The 19,048-nt window shown below is 45.9% G+C and overlaps 1 protein-coding gene across 14 annotated transcripts in view; it reads left to right on the top strand.

Annotated features, from left to right (window-relative positions):
* The window catches only part of TMEM131L (transmembrane 131 like), a 173,390-nt gene that overhangs the window by 135,312 nt on the left and 19,030 nt on the right, over positions 1 to 19,048 (top strand). For all 14 annotated transcript variants that reach the window (XM_042234251.1, XM_027956227.2, XM_027956226.2 and 11 more), the window contains 6 exons: positions 2,167 to 2,309; positions 3,991 to 4,177; positions 4,383 to 4,568; positions 5,180 to 5,329; positions 5,658 to 6,256; positions 13,066 to 13,214. In XM_042234251.1, the coding sequence (XP_042090185.1) occupies positions 2,167 to 2,309; positions 3,991 to 4,177; positions 4,383 to 4,568; positions 5,180 to 5,329; positions 5,658 to 6,256; positions 13,066 to 13,214 (1,414 nt within the window). The remainder of the gene's footprint in view (positions 1 to 2,166; positions 2,310 to 3,990; positions 4,178 to 4,382; positions 4,569 to 5,179; positions 5,330 to 5,657; positions 6,257 to 13,065; positions 13,215 to 19,048) is intronic.

The following is a 19,048-nucleotide window of genomic DNA, read 5'->3' as shown; positions in this document are numbered from 1 at the left end:
GTGCGCTCCCTTCACACAGTGCCTCATCCACCGTCACAGAGGGCAGAACACACACACGCACACAGACACGAACACACACGAACACACGCTCGCACGTGAACACACGCACGAACACACAAGTGCACACACACATGAACACATGAACACACACGACACACACGACACACACACGAACACACGCACACGAACACACATGCACACGAACACACGCACACGAACACACATGCACACGAACACGCATGCGCACGAGCACACGGACACAGACGAACGCACACATATGAACACACACACGAGCACACACACACACATGAACACAGATGTCTGCGCTTTTCTGTCCTCCGCCTTGAAGAATAATTGAAGCGCTGCTGTATGCATTTTCATTCCTGAGTGTCTGGGTTTATTCCAGTCTCATACCTGTCTTGCTTCTGTACTTCTTGGTAGCACCAGAGGATAATGAAAAAAGTGCTGAGTTGGGCCCACTGGCCCTTTTTACTTGCCAACTGATATACTCAGCTAAATGTTTTTCATTCTTAAATTTATTGAGAGTCTTGTTTCAAAAATTTACAGTAAATATAGATCTGTATTGAACCTCTCACTGCATTGGTGAGATGTCTAACACTAATTTTTCATTAATGATGTTTTAGATATTTTTTGATTTTATGTTTTATTTTGGCCACACCATGCAGCATGGGGGATCTTAGTTCCCTGATCGGGGGCTGAGCCTATGTGCCCCCCTGCAGTGGAAGCATGGAGTCCCAACCTTAGTTGTTTGTTTTTTTTTTTTTAAATCTTTTCTGGTTTCAGAACAGCTGGCAAAGACTTTCTTATTCTTGACTTTCTTTAATATATTATATGAGTTTATTCTTCTGCAAGTGAATGCTACTAAAAAGAAAATGCACTAAAATGAAGTTCTTAAAAGAGTCTGTTTTGTTAAGCATTTTAACTAATGCTTAGGGCTCCCCTGATAGCTCAGCTGGTAAAGAATCTGCCTGCGATGCGGAAGACGTAGGTTGATCTCTGGGTTGGGAAGATCCCCTGGAGAAGGGAATGGTTACCCACTCCAGTATTCTGGCCTGGAGAATTCCATGGACCGTACAGTCCATGGGGTTGCAAGGAGTCGGACATGACCGAGCGGCTTTCACTTTCCCTCAACCAATGCTTAGTAGAGCGGGTAACTAATGTTCTAGTGAGCATTGTAGTGCTCTGCTGACAGGTGCTCCACTTTAAACTCATTCTCTGTTGAAGAACTAAGGTCATGGGAAGTGTAGAGATAAACTTTACCTTATCCCAGTTTCGACTATCCCAGACTTGAAAGTCTCGGCTTTTTATAGTAGCTAATTTATTTTTGGTAGTTTCTCTATTGAGAGACACAGTATTTTTCTGTAAACAATATCAATCACCTAACATTGCTTAAAGGCTTTTAAATGGTTCAGTAAAGGCTTTAGTCCTTTAGTTGAAGATGTAAAGATATCTCAGTGTGTTCTGTGTAACTAGGAATGAATTCTCTGCCTGCTGCTTCCGTTTACATTAATGATAACTGCCTTTCAGCGCAGTCTGCATCATTGAAACATCATTTCCACTTCTCCATCCTCGAAATCATGATTTCAGTTAATGAAAAGGCAAAAGCTAATCTGAATTAGTTTGATTAATAAGAACTTGGGTACGTACTTGCTATTTGAGGGCTGCTATTTTAAATCTTTGGTTCTAAATATAGGGTAGCATTTCATTTCCAGAAATACCCCTAAGGAAGAATTGCTTATAGTCACAATTACTATGGAAACTCCTTAATTCACCCTGTAAACAGTTTTATCAGCTTGTCTACATTTATTAGTATTTTTCTGTGGATCCCAGTTTACTCACCTTTGTCCCTTGCATGTCTGATCACCATCTGGTGCCTTGTTAGAAAAAAGCGGGTTTCCATTCTTGGTGGAAATTGGAGAGTGATCACGGTCATTTGCTCGTTTTTGCCCAGTTGGCTTGCCTTGCCTCTGTGCCTTTAGCAGCTTCTCTGCTCCGAGACGGCGGGAGATGCCATACTATTTAAGTTGATTTTTCCCCAAAACTCTAGAAATGTTTTTTGGCTAATTACGAATGTTTAAATTCAAGGGCATTGTATCCTGTAACTCTGTTGCGTTGCCTTTTTGTTTGCGTCTGCTCTCTCTGTAGGAATAACTTGACTGTTATCGACATGATTGGTGTGGAAGGATTTGGGGCAAGAGAGCTACTGAAAGTGGGTGGAAGACTGCCTGGCACCGGGGGCTCACTGCGGTTTAAGGTGCCCGAGTCCACGCTGATGGACTGCCGGCGACGTGAGTCTGCGTGTGGTCTGTGCGCAGTGCTCGGGCGGGGGGCTGGGTGCTGAAGCCAGCGGCGCTCCGGCAGGGGGCTGAGTGATGAAGCCAAGGGCAAGAGGCAGTTATCAGAGTCTTTGACAGTTTACAGTAATTCGTTGTAGGGTGCATGTGCATGGCACTCGGGCAGGGGGACTGCGTGCTGAAGCCCGGGGCAAAAGGCGGTTATCAGAGTCTGCAGCAGTTTACAGTAATTCGTTGTACGATGCATATGTAGTCTGGTACCACTTGGTTAGGAAACAACCGTTTAGATGTTTAACCCAACTTAAATAATAGATGGTTGGGGGGGAGTATAATGTTAAGTTCCCAATAGTGTTAAAATATAAGACCGACCGTGTGAAACTGTTAATTTGGTTATCTGGTACCTAAGCATGGAAAATCACACCAAATGTAAGTGGAGGGAAGCTTAAGGGAGAGCTGCCCAACAGCACCTTGCATGTTTTGCAGCGATGGAGATGCTCTGTGTCTGTGTCCTGCAGTGTGGCGGCCACATGCCACACGTGAATGATGCGTGCTTGAAACAGAGCTCGTGTGACTGAGAAAGTCAGGGTTTAAGTTTATTTAAAGCGGCCGTATGTGTCTGCTGGCAGCATATCAGGCTCTGCAGATCTAGACATTTATTTAAGTGTTCCATTAGAAGTTTCTAAATTTTGCATGTATTTAATGCTTCTAAAGCGCTTACGTTAGTTTTAAGAACTTCCTCAGGAACTGAGACGAAAGTCAAACTGGAGGTATAAAATGTTTTTGGTAAATTCTGTTTTGTTTTCCTACTCCTATTTACAGTTTCAGGGCACAGTGACAGTATTTCAGCGTAACAGTGTATTTCCCATGGGGAAAGCTGATTGGTGAGACCTTTGGGTAGCTTGTAGAACTATTTTAAAGCCTGATGAGCACTGTCTGAAAAGATGAGCCGGTTTGCATTCAGAGTCGTCATCAGAGTGCTCTTTAAGTCATTCGTTCACTTACTCATTGAGCAGTTTAGAGCTGACCTTAAAAGCTAGGATTAAGGAGGAAGATAAAAACTGTGGGGCCAGATAACATGTTAGTCCTAATATGGAATAGATTGTGGACTATGGATATATAGGAATATTTTATAAATTGATAACTTCCTCCCTTTTTAAATGCCCAGTATGACAGGTGCTCTCATTTATTTGCAAAGATTTTGCTGCTTTCCTCCCCTTCACGTAATGAGAGTTTGAATATTTCTTGTGTCTGTGGTGTGTTTACGCAGAAGCACACACACCCTCCTGACTGGCCCTGTTGGGTTTGAAAGGATCCTGGGTGCCTGGTAGCTCTTGGTAAATCCAAACTAGGAGGCTTCTGAGAATGAAATCTTCCACCTTCACCTTTAATAAGTAAAAGAACAAAGAAGAGGTTTTGGTTACTTTTGGTACCTAGGCAAGTCATTTAACTTAAGAACAATCTTAATGAGTTAAGTATTTTTATCACATCTTGGTAATATAGCAGCATCTAGAACTGTTCTAGAAATTAGTTAGGAATCATGCTTTGAGGTTATATTGAATTTTTCTGCGTTTTAGTCATGTAGATTATGGTGTGTTAATTCTGTAAATGTTGATTCAGTAAATTATTTTAAATTTGCAGTTCATCTGTACTAAAATCTCAGTTTTTTCCTCACTAGAACTGAAAGACAGCAAGCAAATTTTATCAATTACGAAGAACTTTAAGGTTGAGAATATTGGCCCGCTTCCTATAACTGTGACATCGCTGAAAATTAACGGGTATAACTGCCAAGGTTATGGATTCGAAGTGCTGGACTGCCATCAGTTTTCCTTGGGCCCCAACATGTCCCGGGACATCAGCATCGTGTAAGCGCTGGGTTTCAACTTCAGTTCGGGGCTGCATTCACTATATTGTGGGGGAAAACCTTCTGTCACTGGTAAGATTGTCTTCAGTTGCTTTCATGTACATAATTGTCTTGTAGAGGTAAAAATCTGCCGTCATTAGGATTGTTTTGTTTTGTGCCTAAAGTGAAGACCATCAGAAGCTCATACAGATGCCTCTGGTCGGCAGGTTTACTCCGGATTTCACATCCTCCTGGGTCATCCGCGAGCTGACTTTGGTCACGGCGGCAGGCCTGGAGTTCCGCTTCACTCTCAATGTGACCCTGCCTCACCACCTGCTGCCGCTGTGTGCCGACGTGGTCCCGGGACCCAGCTGGGAGGAGTCGTTCTGGAGGCTCACCGTCTTCTTCGTTAGGTAGGCCACCCCTGCTCCACGGTTCCTGCTCACCAAGGGAGATGCCGTCCAGCCGAGCTGCATGGGAATGCACATTGCCTGGCAGAACCGAAGCGTAGGGATTGAGTGGATTACGTTGCTTTGAGAACCCTGACAGTCAGGAAGTAGGCAGGTTCCTGGTGAGCTTTAAGAGAACAGAGAACAAGTGTGGGAGAGCTCGAGGACCTGAGAGGGTAACGGACAGTTGCCCTCCGTGTATGTTCTTTGGCAGTCCCAGGGGAAGATGTAAATGTTGTCTATGACATTTAAGATAGATGAACATCACCTATGGTATCTGGTGTTATTGTTAGCTTAGGGCAATGGCAGTTTGAGATTAGAAGACTAGAATGATCCTTTCGGATGTGATTTTTATCCTGGAAAAATCTATAAAAATTGAACTGAAATGTCAGAAGGATAAGTATTCACCTATTTAGAAATTTTGCGTTTTGAAATTTTGAGACATCGGAAATTTTAATGTCGCACGTTGTATAGAATCTGAATAGTGTCCCCCCGTTCATTCCCTTCTTGTAGAGCTTGTCTTTTTAACACTACCCAGAACCAGGCAGGAATGAACGTGTTGTTTTTGTCCTCAGTCTGTCCCTGCTGGGTGTGATTTTAATAGCCTTCCAGCAAGCACAGTACATTCTGATGGAGTTCATGAAGACGAGACAGAGGCAAAACGCCAGCTCCTCTTCGCAGCAAAGTGCTAGTCCAGTGGACGTGATCAGCCCTCATTCTCACAAGTAAGGATTCTTGTCGTGTGTGTGGGGCAGATGGTGGCAGGTCTCACCTTTGGTATTACTTCCTTCTGATTCTATGTTAAGGTGATAAACCTTTAGAATCTGTACAGTTTTCTTCAAGTCACTGTGTGGCAGCTAAGCCATCCCTTCTAGTATATGCTAGACTTCTGTAAGGGCTCAGCTTATACCTCGTGGAGCTTGAATGAAAGGTGAGAAGTGCTTAGTACACCCCCGCCCCCACCGTACTGACTGCACCCTCTTTCTCCTGCAGTTAGAGAGGAGAGGTTTATTCAGCTTGCCTTATGTTAAATGTTTTTCTTCTTAAATTCAGAAGCAATTGCAAGAACTTTCTCGATACCTACGCCCCCTCCGACAAAGGCCGAGGGAAAAGCTGCCTTCCGGTCAGCAGCCCGCAGAGCAGGATCCAGAATGCGACGAAGAGGAGCCCAGCCACCTACGGCCACTCCCAGAAGAAGCACAAGTGCTCGGCCTACTACGGGAGGCACAGGGGCAGCGCGGCTGTGGCGAGCAGCGCTGGCGCCGCCTCGGAGGACAAGCCAGCCCCGGCCAAGGGGGACGGGTGCCCTGCAGGGCCGGGCGAGGCCTGGGTGGGCCTCAGGTGTGCCGGGGGCCTGAGCGCCAACCTGCAGAAGAGCTTAGCGCTTCCCAGGAGCTTCCTGGGTAAAGAGGAAAACACCCTGAAAAGCGCAGTTGCTGCCAGTAGTCCTTCCGAGGGTCACGTGAAGGAGGGGGCGCAGACATGTATGTTTCCTAAGGAAACGGACTTTCAGATTTCAGAAAGCGTAGCAGAGCTCAAGGAGCGAGAGGTCTGTCAAATGAGGACCCCTAAGAAACTACCTGAAAATCATTTGCCGAGAAGTTCACCTCAGTGCCAGTCAGACTTGCCAGACATTTCCAGGAAAAACAATGGTAATCTTTTCCTCCTCCTCGGTGATTCTTCTCTCCTATCTGTCTCCAGTGCGTTCTTAGTGGAATTCGTTTCCCCCTGTGACTTTAGTTTGAATTGTGGCTGTTGAATTTTTAGTGCATGCCCTAAGTTTTATTGGCACAGGTGTAAATACGGAAATACTGTTTGCACGATGGAAAGTGTAGTGTGGGACACCAAGTTGTTAGAGCTTTGTGGTTAAGTTTACTTTTTTAGTACATTCGTTGGAATGATGCAGATACCATGTTTTATTGTTGGACATCTGTTCCTAAGTATCTTTTATCTTGGCCTTTCGGACTGTTTGCAAAGATCAGTCAGCCTATGCTTCCGATAGAATGGAACTTGCCCACTTTCTGGGCTTAACAGTTGCCCCCGTCCGTAGCATGCTGCTCGTCCTTGGTTCTTCTCTACTTGGGTGCTTGTTTTTGTGTATCCATCTTGACCATTTTAATAAGCGCATTTCTGTTCCCTTCAGGGGTCAAATGTTTGACACTTTTTAATCTTGAAGAATTAGTTACCTGTGATCTTATTTGAAACATCAGAATATAAATAACTTCATATTTTTCACTCCTTGATATTGTAGAGGAAGTGATACATTGGCTGATTCTAATGAGCTTTATGCATTTAGCAGGGGGACAGAAACACCAAGCTGAATTTTAAATGTTCCTCAAAGGACATTTCTCATTTGAAAGGAAGCCGGGGTGCTCTGAGTAGGACATGGTTCGGGCCACTGCCGTCATTCCTGGTGCCCTTGTCCGCCCTGCTGGCGTGGGCTCCGTGCGGCAGTGTCTGCTCGAAGGACTCCTATCCCCGTGGCCTCTTCCCACATGCGAGGGCGCCCTCGGATGACGCGCTCAACCACGTCTCCATCAAGGCACTGCGTTGCTTGTCTGAGGGTGCCGATGGTGGGGCTGTGGGTGCCTGTTCTTCCATTTCTGTCCCAGATGTTCTCTGCAGCTCAGACTGCAAAACTCTTGTGAAAAGGGTGAAATTTTGGAGTGAGTCTAGCCGAGCATCTCTCATTTCATGCGCCACACAGGGCTGAGAACGGTATTCGACAGAGACTGACTTTACACAAACTCAAAATCAGACTTGTTCGAGGGAATTGTCGCTCCACAAGCGCGTCTTCTGTGGCCTGTTGCATCTGTCCGACGTCTGTGTAACTCTGCCTGCTGCGTGCAAGGGCTGTGGTCTTGCAGGTGGGTGGATGGACCTTCTGCTGTGTCAGAGCACTTTGAAGGGTGTGGACCTTCAAATGATGTAGTGCCAGGAGGCTCAGAGGATTCAGATCCCTGCTCCGGAATCCTCGTCTGCTTCTTGCCGTTCAGTTCCTGTAGCAGAGCCTAGATGACTGTGTAATATCTAATAGCACTCAGGAAGAGTGAATAAATTAAACAGAGGAGCCCACAGACATAGAATTTGCTTGTATCCTGGCAGTAGTTGGCTACTCCCCCCTGTCCCCAAACCTTTCTGCCCTGTGCAAATGACTGGTATGTTTTGGATGCTTTAAATGGAAACAAATTTCTCACTTCAAGAATTTTTTAGAAACTGCTCTTTGGCTGACTTGTCAGCTTGTTAAGCAGTGTCAGGGTAATTGTGGGTCAGATCAGATCAGAACTGATGAAGGAACCATGGGTTTTCACCACGTTTGTACCAGCAGATCCAAAGGTGCTAATTCACAGGCCTGTATTTCTCCCCAGAATTAATCTGTCAGCAGGAGCCTCCTCACAGGGAAACCCATTCACTGACATGTATTTGGTTCTGTCTTCTGGTAGGAAAATACCAAAGAGGTTGATAAGGAAACAAATGGCCTACCATTAATTTGTGATTGAAGCATTTTAAAGAATTGAGAATTTTAAAAGTAAGAAAGGACCGAGAAATCTCGGGCAAGAAAATTGTAGTTTAAAGATAGGATGTGGGGTTTATGGTAATACTGAGGGTTCAGGGTTCTTTTGTCAGATAGTAAAGGGTGGCATTGTGATAAGCTGGCAGATGGTGACAGGCGGGGAGTTGTCATGTGTAAAGAACGCTCAAGAATGAGAAAACCAAAAGTGTTAGACCCTTCTGAGTTTTCACTTCCAACTCGGGAGCATCAGTTTTTTTCTGTCTTGAAAAGGATTTCACTTTGTGTTTCCATCGTAAGATCCTTTCTAGAATCTGAAGAACACAGCTTCAGTCTTGTGAGCTGAACTCAGCCCCCCAGGAGCCTCTTGGGAACTGAGGTACCACTCCTCGGAAACCAGCCAGCCTCTGGGCTGTGTTCTCGCCGTTCCCCCCAAAGCACACAGATGTTCTTAGAGACACGCCTAGTGACAAGACAGCCTTTGGGAAGAGGGTCTGGGGAGGTGGCCTGTTTGCCGAGAGCACCGAAAGCGAGGTCCTGAGCCCGGTGGAGCTCCAGAGCGCCTGAGCGTGGTGCCTGCTGTCACTCTGAGGCTGTGCTTTTTCTGCGCGTAGCCTGCTGTAAGAACAGTCTTCTGAGCTGCGTGTTAATGGTTACGTGCTCACCATTGTTGTGGAGAAACAGTGTTTCCTGACTAACAGAAAATGTGTCATCCCTTTCAGACTCTTTCTCCTGGTTCCTTCTGAGAGGCCCCTAGTAAATAATAAAGTAAAATTGGTGATAGACGTGCAGTCTGTCAACAGATTCCTCAGGGCTCTGTTTGACACACTTGTCTTTTGCCATCAGCCTGTCAAACGGCTGTGAAACAGGGACACCCTTGAAGTGTGTGTTACGTGGTCCGGAGTCTCTTGACAGTCTGACAGGAGCAGGACTTACATGTAATGTAAATAAGTGATCTTTTGAAGTATATTTCTTTTCAAATGTTTATAGCTATTATTTTTTCATTATATGATCAAGATAATATAGATTTAGAGCTGGAGACCAATTGCTCTTGGCCTCAGCGTGATGAAAGAGGAATAGTTGGCAAATTTTTTGTCTCTGCTTATAATAATGTAAGGGATAATCAACTTTTAAATTTAATACCCTAAAGCCTTGAAATTAACAGTGCATGGAAGTTTTTAATGAATTGGACAGATACTTACTTACAAAATTTCTGAATTACCAGTATTTCAGAAATTTTTTTAAAAAAGTCTCATCTATTCAATAGTTACAGATACCAAGAACTAGAAATGAAAATCTTGTGGCTTACCCAAAATACAGCATACAATTAGATTTGACACAGTAAAACTCTGAGCAGGACTCTGGCCCTTTCACCTGTTTCTATTCTTCGGTTGCTCTTTGGTTTCTGTCTTCCTTTTCACCTTCTTTTGTTTTTGTTTCTATCTCTGGCTCAGACGCTCCTGCTGTGGCCCCAGAGTGTGTGGCTCTGTGAGTCCGCACACTCAGCAGGATGCCCTGGGGCGGTCCATGGTTAGAGCCCAGTATATGCTCACGGTTGTTTCTGAATCCTTTGTATTGCCGTGTTAGAGTTTCTGGAAGACTAAATTTGAGTTTGTTTTATTGTTGGTCCTGATACACTCCATAGGGTTGCAAAGAGTCAGACACAACTGAAGCGACTTTACCTGCCTGATTCTTACCCGCCACAGAAGGTATTGGGGATTTTCTGAGTGTCTGTGCTTTATCCCTTTTAAGGGGTAGCTTAGTGTCAGATATTAAATGTGGATCCTGTCTAAGAAACTGTGATGTCTGATACTTTTAGTACTGTTCTTGGCCTGAAGAAAACTTGAGGAAAATGATTTTCTCATGAATTAAGGTTCTAGGAAATTCATGGCACATTTTTAGAGAATAACTGTATTCTGGTCACATGGATGGCTTCAGGAACCCAAAGTGTGATGTCTTTGTTTGTGATGTTATTTTCTGTTTTGACCCTGTTTCCCTTGCTCTTGGCTCTTTCACAGCTCCTTCGTGGTGCTGCATATTTTTTTTAATTAATTAATTTTGTTTTTAGTTTTTATTTACTTTATGTTGCTTTACAATACTGTATTGGTTTTGCCATACATTGACATGAATCAGCCACGGGTGTACGTGAGTTCCCAATCCTGAACCCCCCTCCCACCTCCCACCCTAATTAATTAGTTTTAATTGGAGGCTAATTACTTTCCAGTATTGTGGTGGTTTTTTCCACACATTGACATGAATCAGCCACGGGTGTACATGTGTCCCCCGATCCTGAACCCCCCTCCCACCCCCCTCCCCACCCCGTCCCTCTGGGTTGTCCCAGAGGTGCTGGACGTTTCACCTGTGGGTGTCTCACACCTGATGCGTGTTGCAGAGGATTTCGTGTTCCCAGCACGTTTATAGCTGCCTAATAGTTACATAACTTTCCATTCACAAAATAAAAGAATACTTACCTTGTAAGTGTTACTGATACAATGTGTGCATCTTGCTTTAAGTGAGCTTTGAGTGAGCTTCAAGGTTGCGGAATCTGGAGGGCATTTGACTGCTCTTCTTGTCTGTGTTGAGAGCCTCGCCCTGCCCTGGGCCCCTCAGTAAGCAGGTGACAGGCTGTAGCCTGCTCTGCTGTGATGTGTTTGCAGGCAGGCATCTACCCTTCCCCAGATGGCCAAGGTGTTATGAGGGATTCTTCCTGAAAGAAGAAAGGGGAAGGTATGAATCCTTTCTGACTCATACTAGTGTCTTGAGGCCAGTTATCATGGGGTTGAGGTTGATTTAACTTATTCTGAAGTCAAGGATAGAAGAAGAAACACACTTAGGAATGAAGTTACTTGGAAGAACAGTGGAGAGGTCACATTTTCAGATGGTTCCTACAATACAGGAGACCTGGGTTTGATCCCTGAGTCTGGAAGATCCTCTGGAGAAGGAAATGGCAGCCCACTCCAGTACTCTTGCTTGGAAAATCCCATGGGCGGAGGAGTCTGGTAGGCTACAGTCCATGGGGTTGCAAAGAGTCGGACACGACTGAGCGACTTCACTTTCCTGCTGATGCCGACCTTGCCTCGTGAGTGGCTCGAGCTCAGTTCTCACCCAAGGGTGCTGTTCCCCGGGCAGATGGGCACCTCCTGCCCGAAGACACCCTGCCCTCCCGCTGTTCCTGTGTCTGTCCGTGATAACCCTTAATATTTTTGTCTTTTCTGGTTGCACCTTTATTACAGTCAGTCAGGGCAGGCGGAGAAGGTGTTTCATTTCATATTTAAGAAAACTGCAGCTCAGGCAGCTTAAGAGACTTTCTTCTGATCATAGAAGTAAACTGCTGCTGCTGCTGCCACCAAGTCGCTTCAGTCGTGTCCGACTCTGTGCGACCCCATAGACAGCAGCCCACCAGGCTCCCCCGTCCCTGGGATTCTCCAGGCGAGAACACTGGAGTGGGTTGCCATTTCCTTCTCCAGTGCATGAAAGTGAAAAGTGAAAGGGAAGTCGCTCAGTCATGTCCGACTCTTAGCGACCCCATAGACTGCAGCCTACCAGGCTCCTCCATCCATGGGATTTTCCAGGCAAGAGTACTGGAGTGGGATGCCATTACCTTCTCCGTCATAAAACTGATCAGTGTCTGAATCATGTCCATAACCCAGGATTTTACCTCCTCCTCCAACTTAAAAAAAAAAATTGCATGTTAGATCCTGGTCGAGGAACTAAGATCCCACGAGCCATATGATGCAACCAGAAAAAAACTTCAGTAAAATAGGCTGAAAGTTACCATTTTAAATTATGAAGCTCAGTGACCTTAAGTCCATTCACATCATTGTACAGCCATCACTGGAAGCCATTGGTTTCCAGAGCTTTTTTATCATCCCAATAAAGCCTGATGCTGGGAGGGATTGGGGGCAGGAGGAGAAGGGGACGACAGAGAACGAGATGGTTGGATGGCATCACCGACTCAATGGACGTGAGTCTGAGTGAACTCCAGGAGTCGGTGATGGACAAGGGGGGGCCTGGCGTGCTGCGATTAATGGGGTCGCAGAGAGTCGGACATGATTGAGCGACTGAACTGAATACAGCCGTCAAGCGGTGACCACCGGGCTCTGTCCCCTCCAGTCCCGCAGCCGCCACTCTTCTTCTTACCTCGTCAAGTTGGCATCTCTGGGTCCCCCAGACGAGCAGGGTCACGCAGCATCTGCCTTGTGCCGGGCTTATGTCACTCAGTGCAGTGTCTTCCCTGGTGGCCTCCCCAGTAGCTCAGATGGTGAAGAGTCTGCCTGCAATGCAGGAGACCCAGGTTTGATCCCTGGGTCAGGAAGATCCCCTGGAGAAGGAAGTGGCAGCCCACTCCAGTACTCTTGCTTGGAGAATCCCATGGACAGAGGAGCCTCATGGGCTACAGTCCGTGGGATTGCAAAGAGTCAGACACGACTGAGCGACCAACACTTTGACTTGATGACGTCTCCAGTGTTCGCCCGCGTTGTGTCATATGGCGGAACGTCATTCCTTTTTCTCCCTGCCTTCACCGTTTCTGTTTGTATGTTCAGCAGTGCTAATTATGTTCATATTGTAGTAGATGAATCGTTCCTCTTTAAAGCGAACGGTGTTCATGGTATTTAGCATATTATATTTATCCATCCATTTGTCTGTGCTCAAATTCGGGTTGTTTCTACCTTTTCGCGTTTATGAATATGCTGCAGTGAATAGTGGCGTGTCCCTTCTCTTTCCTCCCATGACCTCTCTTAATGACTGTTGGTAGAACTCGATATAAGTGCATTTTCACCTGTAAACAAAATAAATTTTTAGAGCGTTCATTGTGGATGTCAGAAACAGCCCTTAAGTCTAAGCCTCATTAAATCAAATGAGATTGTGTGGTGTAGGAATGAAATTTAACTTTGGGGAATGTGAATGGAAATAATTAGCTAGAAATTGAATCATTTTTATTTATTCAAGGGAATAACCAGCAAGTGCCTGTCAAGAACGAAGTAGACAATTGTGAAACTTTGAAAAAGGTTGACACAAAGTCTTCTTCAGAGAAGAAGATTCACAAAGCAGCTAAAGACGACGGGTGTTCTGAGAAACAGGACATACCTTCAATCGAGGTCTGTATCCATTTTTTTCTTGCCTTTTAGAACAAAACCCAGGTTTAGGGCTTTAAGTTGCGAATATCTATATAATAACTGTACATTTGTATTTCATACTTTTCAAAGAGGATCGTGATATATTTCGACTTCACATGGATAATTGGTGAGGTTGATGTGTTCAGAAAGGTTATCTTCTAATTCTATAGTAGATACTAAAATAATTTTTGATGACATTAAGCTAAGTCACTTCAGTTGTGTCCGACTCTGTGCAACCCCATAGACGGCAGCCCACCAGGCTCCCCCGTCCCTGGGATTCTTCAGGCAAGAACACTGGAGTGGGTTGCCATTTCCTTCTCCAATGCGTGAAAGTGAAAAGTGAAAGTGAAGTCGCTCAGTTGTATCAGACTCTTAGCGACCCCATAGACTGCAGCCTACCAGGCTCCTCCATCCATGGGATTTTTGCAAGAGAAGCTGTTCTTAAGCAAAATGGGTTAACTCCTGGGTAAAACTGGTAGAGTAGAACCAGGTCACATATATCTTCTCTCTGTTACCCAGCATCCTTTTTAAGGGCAGAGTCTTGCTGATTAGAAGCATAAGCCTGTGTCCCATAGGAGAGGGATGCCTGTCTAGCTTCAGTGTGTGGCCTCTGGCAGGATAGATTCCCAGAAGAGAGAGCAAAGCTTGGGTACTGACCCAGCTGGCTCCCTACTGTCCCACTGTGTAGACCACTGCAGAGTGTCTAAAAAGCAGAACCCAGCCTTGGATCTGATAGGAACCAAAGTTCCCAGATAAAGGTGGGAAAGGGATTTAGGAGAATTTATCTGCTTTACCTCAGAATAGCACTGTCTGTGTATTAGCACCGGCACAGTGGAAAAAATAGCATTACAACTCTGCAGGTATACTGTAGGAAAAATGAAGGGGAGCAGAGCCTGCAGAAACAGACCAAAGTTCCAATCCAGAAAACCTGTCCAGAGACACGAAGGAAACTTTGAGAACACCTCACACAGTAGACTGTGAATTCAGTAAAACACAAGCTCTTAAAGGCAAATTAATAGGTGAGGATGTAGTTGGAAGAGGTGTATGACAGTGGCTGAAAATTACTTATTAAACGAAGGAAAGGTTTAGAGATAACCAGAGTGAATGTGGAGGAAAAATTTTAAGAGATTGAAGATTTTAGGGAAAAGATGATAAAGATAGGGGAACAAAGACAAAAATAGTCTGATGTAAAAGAATGATTGTCTCAGTAAGTGGCCCAGCAATGGATCAGAAAAGTATTCAGTGATGTAATAGAAGAAAAATTTCCTAATGTGACGGTAAAACTGAATTTAAAGATTCAGAGACACACTGTGTACACCAGAAATGCTGATCCGTGATAATAAACATAGGCACATCCTGGTTAAGGTGTTGAACTTAAAGCTTAAAGAATTGTGCAGAAAAGACGGGAAATAAATATACGTGTGTCTGTGGCTGATTCATGTTGATATATGGCAGAAACCAATACAATATTATAAAGCAATCATTCTCCAGTTAAAAATAAAATTTTAAAGAAAAGGCAGGAAAAATCAAACACACCCCTAGGTTTGCCTCAGACTTTGTAGAAGCATCTAACATCTGAGAGTAGAAGAGCTCTCTCCTTGAGACAGTGAAAATGTGAACGGGAAGGAATGTTTTGTCCAGGGAAGCTGGCACTCAGGCTCAGAGGCAGTAGGCACACATCTGTAAGCGCAAATGAACTTGGCAGCCTTGCTTGAAAAATGAAGTTAGTGAAACTTAGGCACCCAAGATAAAAGCAAAGATAGACTCAGGATCGAGGAAGCCATGTTAAAGATCTTTTGAGGTTTCTGTCCATTTTATATCCAGAACTAAGGCTGAATGGCTGTCAATTGTGGTTGTAGAACAGAATTCAAATATTAAAACTTTAATGAAGCAGAAATAGTAATAAAATCAGCAGAAACAGGAGGTGGGATTGAAAGGTGAGTGTAAAGTGAGTTTTAATTTTCTCTTTCTTGGTAGCGAGCCAATTCTGTGCAAAACTGAAGCACATAGCTTAAAAAGGTAAGAACCCACAAAATGTGCTTCACCGGCTTCCTCTTAACCTTAGAGACACCCTTAGGGAACTGATGTATCACGTGGAAAAGAAACATGTATTGAAAGTCGGCATTCCTTTGGTTCTACTTGATTTTCTTTAGGTTCAAATAAAATTGAGTCTTAAAGTTTTATTTAAAAACAATGCATGGTCTTAGTTTTCTAAATTACTCCCATCATCTGTCCTGTCATCCGTATAGGTTTTAAAAAGACATCTTAAAGCAGGGCTTGCTGAATAATCAATGGGAGAACTGGGTTATTTCTCAGTGATGGGATTTTGCATGATTTCTTTTTTCCCTTCTTTACACTATTCTGTTTTTGCTTAAACTCTATAAAAAGCATGAATTTTTCACTGAAGTAAATGAGTGTGATACCAAATAAGAAAATTACAGACATTCCAAACCAGCAATCTGTGGTCTGTTGAGAAAGACAAGACATTTCCATGTAGTCAGGTGCTCAGGTCAGCGTGTTGTCGCGGGTTGCAGAGGTGGGAACGTCGGCTTAGCCTGCAGGGCTGTGGAAGCCCCGAGCAGAAAGGAGCTTGTGCAGGGGGTTTGCGGAGAGGCTGGGGAGGGCAGATGGGCACCCAGCACACGGGACCCTGAGGCGCAGTTGGGAGCCACAGCGGGGGAATCGTCTGACCGAGAAGCAGCTCAATCAGGAGGGGAAGTGGAGGTAGGCAGAGTCAGAGTCCGGCCAGCTCGCCAAGGCCTCTCAGGCCAACTCAAAAGTTTAGATTTTAGTCCCTGAATCTCAGTTGGAGACTATGAAGTAAGTGAGCACAGGTCCTGGGAAGGGATGCTTGCCTGCTCAGGAATTCCAGGATCCAATTTTTAAAAGCACTCTGGCCCAAACAGAAAGGCTCTTTGGAGGATTTGGCCTGAGGGTGGCCTATGTGGGGACCCTGCTGCGATTCATGGAGAGCTGTTGAAGGTTTCTGCCCTGGGCGGGGGGTGGTGAGGCAGGATGACAAATGGAAAACAGCCTGCACGCTGCCGTCTTCGTGAGGGGCGTGATTGAGGATGTTTAAATTCAGTTTCATAAAGTTGGGCAAAGTGCCTGTGATGAAGAGCCAGCGTGGCGGTTTAGCACGTGCTCGAATGGACGTGTGACTAGGGCACTTCTGCAGGACCAGTCCGGGGGCTTTGGAGGCTGGGTTGAGGAGGGCAGGGATGGGTACTGGCTCTCTTCTCACCGGGATGCTGTTCCTCTGCTGGGCGGTGTGATGTAGTCAAGGCGGGCTTGGCTGGAGCCTGGGTACAGGATGGGACAGTGTAGAAGAGAGACCTCAGGACTTCTGAGGACCTCAGTGCTTGAAGGAGAGGAGCCATTTGCAGACATAGCTCGAGGGTTTTAAGTCTGGGGAACTAGAATTTGGGGAATTGGGACTTCCGCAGGGACGCGTTCATGTTCATTTCAGGGCAGTGTTGCCTAGTGGTCAAGCGGCATGGTGTTTTGTTTTTGTGTTTTTGCAGCTGGTGTGAATCCAGCCCAGCTCTTACTCCTTAACGTTGGGTGAGTTGCTCAACATCGCAGTTCCTCTATCAAGCATGAGAGTAGTGATGGTACTCCCACCTCTGGGGTCTCGAGGATGGGAGGAGTGACTGTGATAAGTGCTTAGCATGGCGGCCCTTGGGAAGCACTGCCCAGTAGTTAGAATCAAGGAGGTGATAGTGTGACTGTGATCACTGACAACAGAGGGGAGGCCAGACGGGCATGGGAGCGCCCAGTGGGTGGGAGACGCGGAACTGGAGCCGCCGCTGCGAGGCAGGCCCAGGGCCTGGAACTCGTGGAGGTTAGCACTGAAGGGTGATGTCAGCTCTCTGACGCGGGCCCCGAGGCCAGCCGCCTGAACCTGCTTGACTGGGCAAGTGGGACAGACAGACAGCAGGCGAGCTGGCCAGGCCGCAGAGACAGGATGCACGGTCAAGAGCAGAAGTCGAGTCCGTGGGCCTTGGGGAGAAGGGACTGGATGCGGCTGGGAACAGGATGCTCTGCTGCCTTGCGGCAAAGCGGGGGCTGACTCCAGGGGCTGCCGACCCCGCTGCCCCCTGGCCATGAGCCCTGGGAGGGGAGGGGGGAACCGATCCTGGCAGGGCCCTCCATGCAGGGCTGCCAGGCTGGAGGTGTGGCCCTGTCTGTGCGTGGGGGGCACCATGCCCCGCTCCCCCAATGCCCCCAGCCACAGAGCTTCCCCACCTCCCGTCCAGACTCGCCCTCTGCATCAATACCTGCGTGCACGGAGCCCGGACACTCGCTGCACTCTGGTCCAGGGCTCGTGTCGGCTCCTCCTCCCCTCTTTGCTCCGTGCAGGCAGTGGGCTCTGCGGGGGCCACATTGGGGCCAAGAGTCTGGGGGCTCGGGCTGTGCTCGGGGGTCCGAGACTCCTCACAGTCCCTGAGTGACTTTCTGGGGCAGCCAGGTTGGGGTGGGCTGTGGGCGGTCCTCTCTGCTGGCTCTGGGGCCTGCTCGCTGTTTCATAGCCTCTTCCTTACAACCCCTTGAGTGTACTTTCCATGTCATTGTTCATTTGGAGAGAATCATTCTCAATAAACACATTCCCAAGTGCAGTGCTCAGCGTTTGTTTTTGCTGTGCATTCTTGGGGCCTAACTTTGCAGCTTAGAAGACTGTATAAATCTGTCTGTAGCACATGGGGAGCATTCCTCCAGATTTATTGGCGAAGGAGGTTGAAGCCCAGATTTGGGAGCCACAAACCAAATTTTAGTCCCAGCCCTGGCTGCTCATTTTCTTGTAAGCAGATCTCCACCCCTTGTCCCCCGCTTAGAAAAGAAACTCATGACTATTATAGAAGCGTAAAGAAGGGAGGAAAAGATGTGTCCAGAATGGATCACTTTTCGGGTTTTCTGTATTCTCTTGCCTCTCTGTGCAAGTATTGAAAAACTCGGGATAATTATATTATTGTGTATATGGAGCTTTGTTATGATGTCACAATTTTGAATTTTCTCGTGTTAGAAATTAATGAGGAACTTTGTTTTCAATGGTTATATAACATTCCATCACTTAATTGTGCTGTAATCCAAACCATTTCCCTGCAGTTGAACGTTAGAGTTGTTTGCAGCTTTTTATTTTCATAAACAACAGGATGGTGAACTAAGTCTGGCCTGTATACCTGGCATATCCTTGCTGTGGATTTCTAGAAATAGAATTAAAGAGTATCAGCTGTCAGGGTGCCTCGTGTGTACCTCCAGCTTACTCTCAGAATGCAGGGTGCATGACAGTGGTCCTATTAGTCCGGTCTCAGCAGCACTGTTCTTTGGCAGAATCTTGGTCGGTGGGATAGGTAAACAACTGCATTTTTTGTGTTTGTTTTCATCTCTTACTAGAGAAAAGTAAGGATTTTCCTTCGTTCTTTTTGTAAAATTCTGAAAAACAGAAGATATCATTATGCAAGATCCTACCACTGACGTTTTTAAAACATGTATTTTTTTCTAAGTTGAGATGTGAATGTCCAAGCCAGTTTCGCTCGCCCTGCTGAGAGACACGCGCTGTTACAGCGCACTGCCCCACCCCTGGCCTGTCCCTGTCTTTGCAGGTGTAAACACGCAGTATAAACACACTTGTGTTTTTAAAGCCAAAATGGAAAGATGAGATGTAAGTTGGTCTATAATTTGTCTTTTCTAAAAACGTACTTTATTATTAAGTATTTTGGAGGAACCCTTCATGTTTTTGGCCTTCTCTGGTTCTTTCGTGAACTTGTGTTTCATGTCCTTTGTGCACTTCTCTGTTGAATGTGTTTTTTCCCCCC

This window comes from Ovis aries, chromosome 17 (genome assembly GCF_016772045.2).
Source record: "Ovis aries strain OAR_USU_Benz2616 breed Rambouillet chromosome 17, ARS-UI_Ramb_v3.0, whole genome shotgun sequence".
Taxonomy (NCBI): Eukaryota; Metazoa; Chordata; class Mammalia; order Artiodactyla; family Bovidae; genus Ovis; species Ovis aries.
Note: the sequence above shows the minus strand (reverse complement) of the source record. Positions and strands in the feature narration are given on the sequence as shown.